At 34.9% G+C, this 18464-nt stretch overlaps 1 protein-coding gene across 4 annotated transcripts in view; it reads right to left on the reverse strand.

Moving 5' to 3' along the window:
- Window positions 1-407: 407 nt before the first annotated feature.
- Window positions 408-18464, reverse strand: part of NDP (norrin cystine knot growth factor NDP) — a 116863-nt gene continuing 98806 nt past the window's right edge. For all 4 annotated transcript variants that reach the window (XM_053706499.1, XM_053706497.1, XM_053706498.1 and 1 more), the window contains exon 3: window positions 408-4484. In XM_053706499.1, coding sequence (XP_053562474.1) covers window positions 4257-4484 — 228 coding nt within the window. In that variant the 3' untranslated portion in view covers window positions 408-4256. The remainder of the gene's footprint in view (window positions 4485-18464) is intronic.

The following is an 18464-nucleotide window of genomic DNA, read 5'->3' on the forward strand; positions in this document are numbered from 1 at the left end:
GCGCTATTTCAGCTAAAAAAATAAGGTATTTCATTGCGCCAATTTGATCAGTGCCTTTGCTTTGCCTACACTGTAATAGCTAAACAAATTTGCTAAAACTATAATTTCCCTTGCTAGTTTTTGAGTTTGCATAGAATTCCATTAACAACTTATGGAGGCACATTTATGCCATTGAAAAAGTTTAAACGTATCTTGGGACTGTATGCTGCCTGTACTATTGTGTAGAGGCTGATGTTATGTAGTGTTGAAAAAATAAGTCTGGTTATCCTATTTTCCAGAGCTAAAATTAGTACCAATGGATCTGGAAACTCTGAGATGGATACGTAGTGCTGATTTCAGGGTTGAAAAAGGAGCTATTGTAGCCTTTTTTTATTTTCTTTTTTTTTTACAAAAACACTTTGCATTCATAACTTTTAAACAGTATACAAGTTTATTACTAAAATACATCTATGTAAATACACTAATGTGCATTTCAACTGTGACTAGAATGTCTCTTAAAAAAATCATCAAGGGTATGCAAGTTTGTCCACCAATAGAGCTGTGGAGTTGTCCATTTAATCAAATTGCTGCCTGAGTATCCGTTGTGCACAAATGTGGATTTCCTGTTAGTGTCAACATAAATACATACAGTATTAAAGTTTTCTATGTAAAAACATTTTACATGTGTAAGTGTTGCAATTTTAGAGTTAAATTACAGGAAAAACAGGCAAAATAAATAATGAAATGCATTTCAAAGTTATTTAATTATGCACAATAAAAAGTTTGGGCTAGATCAGTGTTTTTCAACCAGTGTGCCGTGAGAGATCCTCAGGTGTGCCACGGCAGATTGACAACAGTGTGACATATTTTTTAAACTTTGCTTGTTTTTTACTACCAGTGCAGGGGTAGTTTGTAGGAGGCATGGCATAACAGCACAATACATACAGTATGTGTGTGTGTTTGTGTGTATGTGTATATATATATGCTGTATTAGGCTACAATGTGTGATTTTTTTTAAATTTTGGGATGGTGGTGTGCCACAGGATTTTTTAATGTAAAAAAGTGTGCCACAGCAAAAAAAAGGTTAAAAATCACTGGGCTAGATAACAAGTGGCACACTATTTAGTGTTCCCACTCGAATGTAAACATTACCAGAAGTAATCTTTGTGCACATGCAGGTTGAAACGTAAAATATTTTGCGTGTAAGCAAAACCCGATGCTCACTAACAGGAACTTGGATATCCTGACTGCACTAACTTTTTCTCTCCATAGACTTTAATAAAATATGCAGAAGAAAACAAACAGTTATCGCTTGCGCACTAACCCGACAGGAGTTATTAATATTTCACATTCCAATGTTCTTCACATACAGGACTATGTTATTTTTATTTTAAATACATATTTCTCTATTTATCTGTATATACCTATACCTATATATCTATCAATATAGATATATATAGGTATAGATATATATTTTACATTTACATTATCAGATGTCTATAGAAATATATATTTAATAATAAAAATAAAAAAATGTTCCGTGTAAAGAACATAGGAATGTAAAATATTCATAATGAGCTTCGGGTTTCACGCTTTAAGTGTAATGCAGTGTCAGGTTAGCGCACATGAATAATTAGTTATCTTAAATATAAAATATTAAAAAACATTAATAATAATTATTAAAACATTTTAAGGGTATACTAAATTTTTTCAAATAATCCACAGAATGTATATTTTTTACAGTATCTATAATAATTTGTAAATAATTATTATTCATATTTATAACATTTTATATTTGATATTTCAATAACACGCCTTAAGATAACAAATTTTTTATGTGCGCTAAGCTGACCTAAAGTCCAAAATGGGTTATGCATATTTTACATTCCAATGTTCTTCACATAGAAAAAATTTAATTTTTATTGTTTTTTATATATTATATATACTGTACATATCTATAGGAATAGATATGTAGGTGTAGGTACATACAGATATAAAAATATGTATTTAAAAATAAAAATCTCCTGTATGTGAAGGACATTGGAATGTTAAATAATTACAGTAAATACACAGTAAAACACATTATTAAATATTATTATGGCATTATTATTTAGACATATACAGAATATATTATAGCCTTTTGTAGTCAAATACATGGCCATATACCATATACCAATGAACCCTTATAAAAAAGTATTAATATTTATATGAATTATTTTTTATCAGATATTGTTCATATGAGTGTAAGATTTTATTTTAATGTATTTATGTTGTGTTTGATGCAACTTTTTTTTAACCCTGTTTTATGAGAGGTCTTAAAGGGACAGTCAAGTCCAAAATAAACTTTCATGATTCAAATAGGGCATGTAATTTTATACAACTTTCCCATTTACTTTTATCACCAATTTTGCTTTGTTCTCTTGGTATTCTTAGTTGAAAGTTAAAGCTAGGTAGGCTCATATCCTAATTTCTTAGACCTTAAAGGCCTCCTTTAATTTAAATGCATTTTGACCACTAGAGGGCGTTAGTTCATGTGTGTCATATAGATAACATTGAGCTCACACACGTGATGTTACCTAGGAGTTAGCACTGATTGGCTAAAATTCAAGTCTGTCAAAAGAACTGAAATAAGGAGGCAGTTTGCGGAGGCATAGATACAAGGTAAAACTGTGTTGGTTATGCAAAACTGGGGAATGGGTAATAAAGGGATTATCTATCATTTTAAACAACAAACATTCTGGTGTTGACTGTCCCTTTAAGTGATGCTAACCAGGAGTGCATGGACTTCACTTACGCTCAAGTGAACGTGATTAGTTTTAACTTGTAATATGCATGTAAATTAATGTGTCTGCAATATTTTTATATAGCTCGCGGCCAAACGTTAGCACGCCACTTATAATCTAGCCATGGCACAAAGCTTTGAGTTTAATGCCCATTTAAATTGTTTCCATTATGGGTTTGTGGATAGAGGAAAAAAACATAGCTTCTATGTTCTAATTTTTTTTGCCAAAAAGCTACAAATACATTTACTTGTATTAAGGGTTGTATTTCACATTATAAGTACATAAATATAAGCCAGCAAAGTGATGTTTTTTTCTCGTTGAACTATAAATGATGGCCAGAAACAGAAGACAACCAGTTATTCATAGTTCTATAAACTTTAATGTATAAATGTAGGTAAAAGTAGGTGATTGTTTTGTACTTCATAACTTATAAGAATAAGTCAGTTTCTCTTAACAACTTCATGCCTTTTTTATCAGTAGGACATTTTTGTTAATGGGACAATAAAGTTGTATTCTTTGTATAAATCAGCAACGTATCACTACCTTGCAAAATATCTCATAGAAAATAAATGTTTAAAAAGAACATTACAATTTTATTTTTGTAAAGTAAAATTTGCATTGTTTGTAGCCCAGGGACATACTCTTTGAAAAAATAAATAATGAAAGTGCATTGCAATTTATTATTTTTTAAACATATTTTATTGGGGAATTTAATTTTGAATTTAATATAACTCAACTATATCACTGCACTGTATATTTTTCTGTATGAATATTATATAGTAAAATAAATTTGTCTAAATTACAGCTACAGGTTTAGAACAATACCAAAATGCATTAAAATATTTATGTTTATTTCTCTGACTACATCCAGTTTTGTGCTTTCTAATTTTGACAAGATTGTGGAACATATAAGGAAAGAGAGATCTCAACAAAGGTTCAAGGCATAATTCACAAATTTAAGGAGCTTGAGATAAAAATAAAACATTACGGGTGAACAGCTGGAAAAATGGGGAATTATAGGGAAATAACATTAAATATTTAAATAATATTTTTATTTTCAATTCACTGATTTACATATGCACATTTTGCATAGATGAACAAACAAACCATTCATTTTTCATCATTCATACACACATTCAAATAATATAATATCCTAGGGAATGAAATCTTTAAAATAATTGTGATCTTGAAGACTGGTAGACTTATTCTTCAGTAGAAAACTGTATAGTAATTCCAAAATATTGATGCAGTATACTGGATTCTGTCTTCCAATGAGTGGGACATAAATAGTTTAACCCCCAAAAATTCTGAAACTACATTAAAAAAAGTAATAAAAATATTGTTCATCATTTCTGTAGTAAATACTAGATGGCGTTTAAGGTGGGTCGGATTGCTTATGTTATTTTTATTTTAGTTTCCAACATAGCAAAAATATGTCACTTTGATCATCCTTTCAGATGTTACATGTCTTTGTTGTTTGCTTTTAATATGTCTCTAGGAATTGCATTCTTCACAGTGGCAGGATAGGATATAGCGGTAAGTGGCAGTCAGCCGGCGACCCCCAGAACAGCGGAGCCGTATGGCTTTCAACTTGGATGTTTGGGGCCGGCAGCAGTGACAAGTGGAGCGAAATGGTTGTTTGAGGACTGTACTGAAGGAGACAAGTGGATCAGAGCGGGAGGTTTGACTGCATCGTCCTTCACAACGAGCCAGCAGTACCATCTAAAACAAATAAAAATGAATGTTATTGAAATCTCATTCAAATAATAAACATGTTAATAAAGAAATATAACAGAAAAGAGGCTTGTTAATGATACTCTAGAATATGCATTTCCTAATAGACCAAGGAGGATGATGTAGCTTATCTAGATATTAGCAAAGCATTTGACACGAACAACAAACTAACTCATAAATTGCATTGCTTGGACTAGACCCAAAAATTGTTACGTGGGTAGAATGCTTGTTTAAAGAACCAGTAAATACAGTACATTTCCATAATCAACAAAACCATGCTAAAAACTCAATACAATAGCAGTTTATCTAAACTTTAAATTAGTAGTAGATTTTTTTCTCAGAAATGTCAAAGTTATGTCTATTTTCACTCCCCCTTTATCATGTGACAGCCATCAGGCAATCACACATGCATATACGTATATTCTGTGAATTCTTGCGCATGCTCAGTAGGAAAATGGTGTCTAAAAAAGTGTAAATATAAAAAACTGTGCACATTTTGTTAATGGAAGTAAATTGGAAAGTTGTTTAAAATTGCATTCTCTATCTGAATCATGAAAGTTTAATTTTGACTTGAGTGTCCCTTTAAGGAATTAGTGATATGCATTCAAATGAGGGAGCGGTTACTAGTGATGTTTCTCAGATGTTAGCTCTTAAACCTATTGTGTTTAAATATTCATTAATATAGATAGTGGCCTCCAAGGGAAGGTATATCTTTTTTTTTTACAGAGGATACAAGTATTTGTAATACAGTTGATGTTCCAGGAGGAGTGGATCTAATGATGTCATAATAAAAAATGGAGGATTGGAGAAATGAGTGACATCCAAAATTTAACACCACAGCCAAAATATGCCTTTAGAATGCAAAAATCCAAATGTAAATTATGGACTCATTGACATTTTACTGACAGTAACAAATGAAAAATGTGATTTTTTTTTAAATTTATTTAAAGTTGATAAATAATGAAGTAGCATAGGAGATAAGGACAGAACAAAAGGGTCATGATTTCAAGTTGAACTGTTCAGGAGTAGGTCCAGAAGTAGTTTGTGGAAGCACTTCTTTACATAAAAGGTGGTTCTCCTATTAATAATTCTGAGAGCAGACAAGTTTCCAAGCTAGGACCTGGATAAGGGGCAAATAAGACTTCTTCAGCAACCCTCAATTATCATTGCATGAGTTTTTACCTGTACCTCCCCTCACTCTCCTCTCACTCAACCAATTGTAAGAGCAGGACTTGCCAATTATCCCAGACAAGATAGTCTTGAGGTGATTTAAATTCATCAACTCTGAGGTGACCAATGGCTACAAGGGTCCTGAAACCCAAGTATTTTCTTTCTTGATTCAGATAAAGCTTAGAGTTTTAAACAATTTTCAAATTTACTTTTATTATAATATTTACTTTATTCGCTTGGTATCCTTTGCCAAAGGAGCATTAATGCATTACTTTAAGCTAGCTGAACAATTGGGTGAGCCAATGATAAAAGGAATATATGTGCAGCCATCTACCAATCAATAGCTAGCTCCCAATTGTTTATTGAGCCTACCTACGTATGCTTTTAAATAAAGTATACCAAAGAAAATGAGATAATAGAAGTAAAATGGAAAGTAGTTTAAAACTGTGTATTTTAACTAAATAAATAAATAATAGTTTTTTGGGTTTCAAGACTTTTTAAGAAGTAGAGTAATTCTTCTTAACATGCATGTGCAGGCTTGCATGAGGAACCCTGCTTCACCCAGACAGATAGCTCAGCATGTTAAGGCACTGTGGCTGAACTCTGTAGCAACCCAAGGGTTGCAGGTTCGATCCCCTGCGAGGTCCATCAGCCTTTCATCCTTCAGAGGTCAATAAAATAAAACAGCGTCTTGAGACCCTTACAGGTGTTTAGCCATGCTTTACAAAGTACCCAATACATACACTCAAACTATGTAAGCATACAGCACTAAGAACTATTAAAGCATACAGAAAGAAAAATGTATCTTTTGTCAAAATATTTGGTTTATGTTTTTATATTCCTTTGGTATTTCAAATACTGTGAAGAAGATGATTTGGCAGGAAAATTGCTTACGCTTTTTGCTTTTATCTTTACCGTGACTTTTAAAGGGACACTGAACCCAAATGTTTTATTTTGTGATTCAGATAGAGCATGCAATTTTAAGCAACTTTCTAATTTACTCCTATTATCAAATGCTCTTCATTCTCTTGATATACAGATCGCTGCTTCATAACTTGTCCGCCTACTCTGAGGCGGCGGACAGAAATCAACCCGATCGAATACGATCGGGTTGATTGACACCCCCTGCTAGCGGCTGTATTGCAGATAAATGCCGACAGTGTATGCTGTCGGCATTTATTGATGTGCAGCGTACATGATACACTACATTGTATCATGTCCGCTCGCACTTTGATAAATATGCCCCTAAATGTTTAAAACCCATAGGGAAGAAACTAGGCTAAGGGCTAGATTATAAGTGGCTCGCTAACTTAGTGAGCAAGCAATATCAGGGGTTTCCGTCTTTTTGCCAGGATCAGAAATAGCGCACGCATTATGAGTAAACAGGTTCGCTTGAGCGCAATCAATTTTAACATGCCGGTTTAGTGCAACTTGACAGCTCGGGTTAACTGTTATGCGAGACAAAACACATCAAAAATACATTTAGCAGTACAGTTACACTCATTTTAATACTGTCTGATAAAAAATATTTTTCACAAATTTCATTAAAAAATTATAATGGTGTTTGGAATTAAAGGACTTCAAAGGGCTTTAATTAGCATATTCAGTATATATACAGTGGGGCAAAAAAGTATTTAGTCAGCCATCAATTGTGCAAGTTCTTCCACTAAAGAAGATGAGAGAGGCCTGTAATTTTCATCATAGGTATACCTCAACTATGAGAGACAAAATGTGGAAGCAAATACAGACAATCACATTGTCTGATTTGGAAAGAATTTATTTGCAAATTATGGTGGAAAATAAGTATTTGGTCAATATCAAAAGTTCAGCTCAATACTTTGTTATATATCCTTTGTTGGCAATGACAGAGGTCAAACGTTTTCTGTAAGTCTTCACAAGGTTGTCACACACTGTTACTGGTATGTTTGCCCATTCCTGCATGCAGAACTCCTCTAGAGCAGTGATGTTTTGGGGCTGTCGCTGGGAAACACAGACTTTCAACTCCCTCCAAAGGTTTTCTATGGGGTTGAGATCTGGAGACTGGCTAGGCCACTCCAGGACCTTGAAATGCTTCTTACGAAGCCACTCCTTTGTTGCCCGGGCGGTGTGTTTGGGATCATTGTTATGCTGAAAGACCCAGCCACGTTTCATCTTCAATGCTCTTGCTGGAGGTTTGGAAGGAAGGAGGTTTGCACTCAAAATCTCACGATACATGGCCCCATTCATTCTTTCATGTATATGGATCAGTCGTTCTGTTCCCTTTGCAGAGAAACAGCCCCAAAGCATGATGTTGCCACCCCCATGCTTCACAGTAGGTATGGTTTTCTTTGGTTGCAACTCAGCATTCTCTCTCCTCCAAACACGAGTTGTGTTTCTACCAAACAGTTCTACTTTGGTTTCATCTGACTATATGACATTCTCCCAATCCGCTTCTGTATCATCCAAATGCTCTCTAGCATACTTCAGACGGGCCCCGACATGTACTGGCTTAAGCAGGTGGACACGTCTGGCACTGCAGGAGTCCCTGGCGGCGTAGTGTGTTACTCATAGTAGCCTTTGTTACATTGGTCCCAGCTCTCTGCAGGTCATTCACTAGGTCCCCCCGTGTGGTTCTGGGATGTTTGTTCACTGTTCTTGTGATCATTTTGACCCCACGGGGTGAGATCTTGCGTGGAGGCCCAGATCGAGGGAGATTATCAGTGGTCTTGTATGTCTTCCATTTTCTAATTATTGCTCCCACAGTTGATTTCCTCACACCAAGCAGCTTGCCTATTGCAGATTCAGTCTTCCCAGCCTGGTGCAGGTCTACAATTTTGTTTCTGGTGTCCTTCGACAGCACTTTGGTCTTCACCATAGTGGAGTTTGGAATGTGACTGTTTGAGGTTGTGGACAGCTGTCTTTTATACTGATAACAAGTTCAAACAGGTGTCATTAATACAGGTAATGAGTGGAGGACAGAGGAGCCTCTTAAAGAAGAAGATGCAGGTCTGTGAGAGCCAGAAATCTTGCTTGTTTGTAGGTGACCAAATACTTATTTCCACCATAATATGCAAATAAATTATTTCCAAATCAGACAATGTGATTGTCTGGATTTGTTTCCACATTTTGTCTCTCATAGTTGAGGTATACCTATGATGAAAATTACAGGCCTCTCATCTTCTTAAGTGGGAGAACTTGCACAACTGGTGGCTGACTAAATACTTTTTTGCCCCACTGTAAATACAATTATATGTATATAAATAAATATACATATTTAGACACGAAAAATGATTAATCTTTATGTTAAAGCCCTTTGCAGTCTTTTTTTTCTAACACCTGAGACCTCATATCTTTGAGTCTTTATAAAGTTTTTATGCAATTTGTTTTTTTAATCATTTTTATTAGATAGTGTTATTATGAGTGCAACTGTACTTTTAAATCTTTTTATTATGAGTTTTGTGACAATTTTTATTCAAGCGTAGCAGTTAACCAGAGCTCTGAGGTGGCGCTATCTCGACACAAGTTAAATTCAATTGCGCTCGAACAATTGCATTTGATTTCAACTTGTAAGATGAGCACTAGTTCAAACAGCTGCAATAAACCCAATATTGTTTGCCCCTTAGACATTTTTGGAATAGACACAAATAGCAAATTTTAGATTTAAATTACAGGAGAAGTAGGCAAAATAAATACAGACTATATTGCAAAGTTTTTTTGAGCAGGGGCGGAATTACGATTAGTACAGCAGGTGCAGGGGGTCCAAGGGCTTGAGGGGTCCATAGCAGCCAGTCTCTACATATGTGGACATTATCTGTATACATACACAGACTAACACAAACACACACAGATTTAGATACATACATACATACATACATACATACATACATACATACATACATACACAGACTAACACAAACACACACAGATTTACAGATACATATATACATACACAGACTCACAGATAAATACATACACAGACTCACTCAAATACACACATATTTACAGATAAATAGATATACAGAGTTAGATACTCATCATCATTATACTCTGGAGTATACTCATCAGAGGTCTGCATCTGTGCATAATTAAACATTTTATATTAAAGTTTAAGTGTTTTTTTTAATGTTCCTTAAACTCTTATATCAGTCCCATAACAAAATATTTAATTCCACAGTATATGAGGCATTTGAGGGGTAAAATATAGTATATGTGTATTCTTGTAGCCTGTGAGTGAGAGGAAGCCACTGAATGCCATATGTGCAACACAGGCCACCAGTTGCCCTTTATAGACAAGAACAACAATGAATTTTACATATATAAAATAAAGCTGATGTTTTAATTGATTACTAGGGTACTGCATTAGTTCAGCTGCTTAATGAGAGAACCCACTGAGTATAAACATATGGTGGTTTAAGGAGACCTCCACTGGGGACCCTGGGAAATAACTGAAGTGCATTCTGGGAGCGATAGATTTATGTTGAGCATGGATAAATTAGCTATTTAGCTCCTTAGCTTCAAGGAGGTAGCTGGTGCAAAAAAAAATGTAAACCAGGTGAAACATTTTAAAATAAAACTAGAAAAATAATGTTATGCTATTTTTCTAATCATTGTCACATTGTAAGTTGTCTACTTGTTTGCAGTACTAACTTGGTTGTAAAACAATAACTGCAGATGAAGCTTGATTAACTTGTGTTGTCTGTTTTGGATAAAGTCTACTTCATTTAAAGGCACAGTTGATTGTAAAATTGTTTACCTTTAATGTATTTGCAATAACCTGCTATACCATCTTCAAAGTTTAAAATATTTGGAAAATTTCACCTTTATCTATATTTTATATATGAAATAGCTGTGTCTGATAATTGGAACCCCAACCTAGAAGACGTCCTTAGAAGACGTCCTTTTTGTATCTCTCTATATTTACAGGAAATGCTCCTTATGGAAAATAAAGAAAAATAATAATTTTGGGCAAGATTACGGGTGGCGTGGTAGCAGCTACGCACAAGGGTAGTGGGGTTTATCGTGGCTCTTTAAACGAGTCAAGTGTAGCGCCCATAATATTGCTTGAGTGAAACTGAAGTTAATGCGCATCGGGACAGTGCATCCTCGGAGCTCTAGTTATCTTTTTCTCAAAACAAAAAAGTGTTACAAAACACATAAAAAATACATTATAAAGTACAGATACACTCATAATAATATTGTCTAATAGAAATTATTTAAAATAAATTGCACAAAAAAGTTATAAGGGCTCAAAGATATGAGGGGGTCGATCCGATAAAAATCGTCGCCCGCAAAATTCGGCGACGCCAATATTTGCGCGGGTTTGGTATTCTATATACGGCGTAACCTAGAAGTTACGCGCGTATATTTCTGCCTTCGCCCGCAGTTTTTTGGGCCATAGGCAGGTATACCAAACCCGCGCAGCTTGGTATCCAATATGCAGCGTAAGGACTTACGTGGCGAAAATGGATAAATCTTACTCCATTTTCACCTCGCCACAAAAAGCAGCCGTAAGAAGCCTTACGCTGACTATTGGAGCCCCGTAACTCCCTAAACTGGCTGCTAAAATAAACCTAACACCTAACGCATGCGCAATGTCTATCTCCCTGTCAACCGCGATCTGCTAAAATAAACCTAAAACCTAACGCATGCGCAATGTCTATCTCCCTGTCAACCGCGATCCCCCGCCGCAATCCATAATAAAGTATTTAACCCCTAAACCGTCGCCATCTACATAAACTAACACCCTACTGTGAGCCCCTAAAACCGCCACCATCTAACTGATCTATCCCCTAATGTGAACCCCTTACACCGCCGCCATCTATATTAAAATTATTAACCCCTAATTTAATCTACCTACCCCGCCGCCAGCTATATTATCTATATTAACCCTAAGTATATTATAGTTAATATAGTTATTACATTATATATATTAACTATATTAACCCTAATTATATTCGGGTTAATATAGTTAATATAGTTACTATAGTATTTATATAAACTATATTAACTCTATCTAACCCTAACACCCCTAACTAAATTCTTATTAAATAAATCTAATTCATATTATAAACTAAAATATTCCTATTTAAATCTAAATACTTACCTATAAAATAAACCCTAAGATAGCTACAATGTAATTAATAATTACATTATAGCTATGTTAGGGTTTATATTTATTTTACAGGTAAATTGTTAATTATTTTAACTCGGTATAATAGCTATTAAATAGTTATTACCTATTTAATAGCTACCTAGTTAAAATAATTACCCAATTACCTGTAAAATAAATCCTAACCTAAGTTACAAATACACCTACACTATCAATAAATTAAATAAACTACAAATATCTATCTAAAAATACAATTAAATAAACTAAACTAAATTACAAAAACAAAAAAACACTAAATTACAAAAAATAAAAAAAAGATTACAAGATTTTTAAGCTAATTACACCTATTCTAAGCCCCCTAATAAAATAATAAACCCCCAAAATAAAAAAAAAATCCCTACCCTATTCTAAATTAAAAAAAAGTTCAAAGCTCTTTTACCTTACCAGCCCTTAAAAGGGCCTTTTGTGGGGGCATGCCCCAAAGAAAACTGCTCTTTTGCCTGCAAAAAAAAAACACAATACCACTCCCCAACATTACAACCCACCACCCACATACCCCTAATCTAACCCAAACCCCCCTTAAATAAACCTAACACTACCCCCCCTGAAGATCTCCCTACCTTGTATTCACCCCGCCGGGCAGAACTTCTCATGCGATCCGGGCGATGTCTTCCAGCAAGCGGCAGTGAAGTCTTCTTCCATCCGGGCGATGTCTTGAAGCAAGCGGGAGAGAGTCTTCTTCCATCGGCGATGTCTTCAAGCAAATCGGCATCTTCAATCTTCTTACTTCGCTCCTCCGCCGCGGAGCATCCATCCGGCACGACGACTTCCTGACGAATGAGGTTCCTTTAAATGACGTCATCCAAGATGGCGTCCGCCGAATTCCAATTGGCTGATAGGATTCTATCAGCCAATCGGAATTAAGGTAGAAAAATCTGATTGGCTGATTGAATCAGCCAATCAGATTCAAGTTCAATCCGATTGGCTGAACCAATCAGCCAATCGGATTGAACTTGAATCTTTTGGATGACGTCATTTAAAGGAACCTCATTCGTCGGGAAGTCGCCGTGTCGGATCGATGCTCCGCGGCGGAGGAGCGAAGTAAGAAGATTGAAGATGCCGATTTGCTTGAAGACATCGCCGATGGAAGAAGACTCTCTGCCGCTTGCTTCAAGACATCACCCGGATGGAAGAAGACTTCACTGCCGCTTGCTGGAAGACATCGCCCGGATCGCATGAGGAGTTCTGCCCGGCGGGGTGAATACAAGGTAGGGAGATCTTCAGGGGGGGGGGTAGTGTTAGGTTTATTTAAGGGGGGTTTGGGTTAGATTAGGGGTATGTGGGTGGTGGGTTGTAATGTTGCGGGGTGGTATTGTGTTTTTTTTTTGCAGGCAAAAGAGCAGTTTTCTTTGGGGCATGCCCCCACAAAAGGCCCTTTTAAGGGCTGGTAAGGTAAAAGAGCTTTGAACTTTTTTTTAATTTAGAATAGGGTAGGGATTTTTTTTTATTTTGGGGGTTTATTATTTTATTAGGGGGCTTAGAATAGGTGTAATTAGCTTAAAAATCTTGTAATCTTTTTTTTATTTTTTGTAATTTAGTGTTTGTTTTTTTGTAATTTAGTTTAGTTTATTTAATTGTTTTTTTAGATAGATATTTGTAGTTTATTTAATTTATTGATAGTGTAGGTGTATTTGTAACTTAGGTTAGGATTTATTTTACAGGTAATTGGGTAATTATTTTAACTAGGTAGCTATTAAATAGTTAATAACTATTTAATAGCTATTATACCTAGTTAAAATAATTAACAATTTACCTGTAAAATAAATATAAACCCTAACATAGCTATAATGTAATTATTAATTATATTGTAGCTATCTTAGGGTTTATTTTATAGGTAAGTATTTAGATTTAAATAGGAATATTTTAATTAATAATATTAATATTATATTTATTTTAATAAGAGTTTAGTTAGGATGTTAGAGTTAGATAGGGTTATTATACTTAATATATATATATAATATAATAACGATATTAACTATATGAACCCTAATATAATTAGGGTTAATATAGTTAATATAGATAATATAATAACTATATTAACCCTAATATAATTAGGGTTAATATAGCTGGTGGCGGTGTAGGGGGATTAGATTAGGGGTTAATACATTTATTATAGGTTGCCGCGGTGTAGGGGGATGTAGATTGTAGGCAAAAGAGCAGTTTACTTTGTGACAAAGCCCCGCCAAAAGCCCTTTTAAGGGCTGGCAAAAGAGCTGTTACTTTGGGGCATGCCCGCCAAAAGCCCTTTTAAGGGCTGGCAAAAGAGCTGTTACTTTGGGGCAATGCCACGCAAAAAGCCCTTTTCAGGGCAATTTGTAGGGTTAGACTTAGGTTTAGTGGTAGGGATAGTTTAGTATTTTAGGGGTTAAATAATTTAATATAGATGGCGGCGGGGTAGGGGGATTAGATTAGGGGTTAATAATTTTAAAATAGATAGCGGCGGGGTAGGGGCTCACTTTAGGGGGTAGGTAAGGTAGATGGCGGCGGTGTTAGGGGCTCACTTTAGGGGGTTATAGATTTACTATAGCTGGCGGCGGTTTAGGGGTTAATAATTTAATTAGGTTGCGGCGGGCTCCGGGAGCGGCGGTTTAGGGGTTAATACATATTTTATTGTTAGGCTAGTGAGGGGGGATAGCGAATAGAGGGTTAGACGTGTCGGGCTATGTTAGGGAGGCGTGTTAGACGTGTCGGGCTATGTTAGGGAGGCGTGTTAGACAGTGCGGGTAATTTAGACTTTACTCAGGTTTTGTAGGCGCCGGCAGTTTCTAACGTGCCGTAAATCACTGGCGACGCCAGAAATTTGTACTTGCGCAGATTTCTGGACATCGCTGGTTTATCAGACTTACGGCATGTTAGCATCTGACGGCGACATATATGGGATAGCTCGAGTTGCGAGCTGAAACTGCGGGTGACGCGGGTTCCCTCGCTTGCGCCGCAAACTACGATCTATATCGGATCGACCCCGAGGTCTCAGGTGTTAGAAAAAAAGGCAAGCAAAGGGCTTTAACCTTGAGATACATACATACATATCTCTAAATATGTATATGTTTGTATAGATATATGTTTATATGTGTGTACATATGTATTTATACGTGTATTTATGTATTTACAGACATACACAAATAAATACAAATGTATACACATATAGACAAATACAGTATATAAGTGCATTGGAGCCCTTTACAGTTAAGTAGATAAAAACATGTAAAAACATATTTATGCAATATTTATTTTAATAAAGTGTTATATTGTGTATTTACAATAAATATTTCACATTCTAATGTTCTGCACATATTCATATATATATATCTGTATATATCTATACCTATATATAATCATGTATTTTATATATATATATATACTGTATATATACAGGTGGCCCTCGTTTTACAACGGTTCAATTTACACCGTTTCAGAATAACAACCTTTTTTTCCAGTCATGTGACTGCTATTGAAAAGCATTGAGAAGCAGTGCATTTATTAAAATAGCCAGTAGGTGGAGCTGTCCGCTTGTGTTGCAGCAAAGCTAAGCAAGCTGAAATTAATCAGTTTAACCAGACCTGAGCTATCAAGCAGATTTCAAAGGAACAAGATCTTCCTGTCTATAACTCAGTCCAGATTGGAATGCATAGAAAGAACTGTTTGCAGAAAAATTCAAGTGAAGTCTGTGTTGTGTGATTATTTTATTAGGTTTATAATGCTGTTTAGCAAATGTTTTTGTTCATTAAACTTAGTTTGATGATGATACAATCTATATTATTAGGTTTTTTAATGCTGTTTAGCATTTAAAGTCTTCATTTCAAAGCTTTAAAAATAATGTATTAGATGTTACTTATGACAATTTTGAGAGGGTCCTGTAACCTAACTCCCTCACTTCCCATTGGCTTACATTATAAGCTGGGTTTCAATTTACAATGGTTTCAATTTACAACCATTCCTTCTGGAACCTAACCCCGGCGTAAACTGAGGGCTACCTGTATATATATATATATATATATATATATATAGAGAGAGAGAGAGAGAGAGAGATAAATAGATAGATAGATAGATAGATAGATAGATAGATAGATATAGGTGTAGATATATATTGTACCAAAATACCATAAGATATATGTAGAAATATGTATTTATGAATACATAGGATATATTTTGCTATGTGAAGAACCCTATTTTCTGCCATGTCGTGGTCCAGATGCCTACCAAAGCTATGAGACTCTTTTTACAATAGAAAATAATACACTTTGAAATAACATTTTACAGTAAATATGTTTACTGTGTACATTAAAGGGACATGAAACCCAACATTTTTCTTTCATGATTTAGATAGAGAATAAAATTTTTAACAATTTTCCAAATTACTCTATCATCTAATTTACTTTGTGCTCTCTTTTTGGTATTTTTTGTTGTAAAACATACTTATGTAAGCTCAGGAGTGGTAATGCACTATTGGGAGGTAGCTGTTAATTGGTGGCTGCACATATTTGCCTCTTGTCATTGGCTCATCCAGTGAGTTCAGCTAGTTCCCAGCAGTGCACTACTGCTCCATCAACAAAGGATACCTAGAAAAATAAATATATTTGATAACAGAAGTAAATTTGAAATATGTTTCATGTTTCTTTAACTATGTTTCCTGAATTACTGCATAATATAAATGTTCTATATAATATAAATTACTTATGAAAGCAATAGAAAAAAACATGTTTACGAAACTAGAAACTAGGCATGGGCTAAATTTTGGGATTGGTTTTTTTGTTTGTGAAACAAATCCCGAATGCCATATATATATATCAACGCCAAAGAGTAACACCTAAGGGTCAATTTATTATTGTGGGGACGGACATGATGAGATGTAGCGTATCATGTCCGCCGCACATCGATAAATGCCGACAGCATACGCTGTCAGCATTTATCATTGCACAAGCAGTTCTTGTAAACTGCTGGTGCAATACCGCCCCCTGCAGATTCACGGCCGCTAGCAGGGGGTGTCAATCAACATGATCGTGTTTGATCGGGGTGATTGCTGTCCGCCACCTCAGAGGTGGCGGACGAGTTAAGGAGCAGCGGTCTTAGTACCGCTGCTTCTTAACTTCCGCTTCAGGTGCAACTGAAGCAGAATAGGTCGGAAGCAGCATCCGCTGCTTCATAAATCGACCCCATAGAGATATGTGCAAATCCAGATCTTAGTGTGTTACACTTTCACACTGATATATCCGGTGCCAAAACATAATGAATACCACTGTCTGCCGCCATACAAATTAATGCTGAATCATCAAATGTTGCTATAGCAATATGAAACCCCTTTTTTCAATAATGGGACCCACTCTTTTTCAAATATGAGGCCTTGGGTCCATAGAAATGAAAAAGTCTTCATTACATTAGGTATTAGCTCATTAGGCATCTGAAAAAATAACAGTTTGTGGTGTCAGGTGTAAAAAAAATCAGATTCAGTTTATCAATTAAATAAGGCAGGATTAGAATGATGTACCAGGAGACTTTTGCCAAGAAAAAAAATAATGTTTTTTTTTTTATTTCTTTTTTTTATTAATAGCCAAATTTCCCCTTTGACATATAAATGGACAAAACATTTTCTTTCTACTGCTCCAAACAATGAGTACTATTCTAGTTCATTAGAATTCCTGTCTTAAAGGGACACTGTACCCAAAAATTTTCTTTCGTGATTCAGATTGAGCATGAAATTTTAAGCAACTTTCTAATTTACTCCTATTATCAAATTTTCTTCATTCTCTTGGTATCTTTATTTGAAATGCAAGAATGTAAGTTTAGATGCCGGCCCATTTTTGGTGAACAACCTGGGTTGTCCTTGCTGAGTGGTGGATAAAGTCATCCACCAATAAAAAAGTGCTGTCCAGAGTACTGAAACCAAAAAAAGCTTAGATGCCTTCTTTTTCAAATAATGATAGCAAGAGAACAAAGAAAAATTGATAATAGGAGTAAATTAGAAAGTTGCTTAAAATTGCATGCTCTTTCTGAATTACAAAATAAAAAAAATTGGGTACAGTGTCCCTTTAAGTGTCTCATATGGCTTTTTGCAATGTTTTCAAATTCAAAGCCATTCTAATCCATTTGAAATCACTACAAGAACCCACTTATCACAAACTTTACAAAAACACTTAGGTCACAATAGCACCCTCTATACTTTACTTATAATAATAATAATTCTACAATAAAATTCTAATATAGTAGAAGATCATTTTCCAGAAACTTATTTTTGTTTATTAAACATTTAAAAATAGTGCCCAAATCACACTTTCAAACTATGAAATATATGCTTGTATATTCAGTGCAATCACTAGAATTTGCGATTACAATGATGTGTTTGTTAATTAGACAATTAAGCAACATATATGGCATTACTAAATATCTTTAAATTTTATTTGACATCCATTTTCATTTACAAAAAAGAAGAAAAAAACACGGCAAGAGCAAAATGAAAATCATAGCAATTGTACAGTAAATTGGTAGTACTTCGTTCTCAAAACATTTTCACAGATAATTTTCATACCACATAGAAAAAAATAAATACAAAATGCTGTAGCTAAACCTTTTAGCTTGATAGATAATTTTTCCTAATAAGCAAGATCAAAACCCGAAAATGGATAATTTTCTGTACATATAGATAAAAACATATA

Source organism: Bombina bombina, chromosome 3 (genome assembly GCF_027579735.1).
Source record: "Bombina bombina isolate aBomBom1 chromosome 3, aBomBom1.pri, whole genome shotgun sequence".
NCBI lineage: Eukaryota > Metazoa > Chordata > Amphibia > Anura > Bombinatoridae > Bombina > Bombina bombina.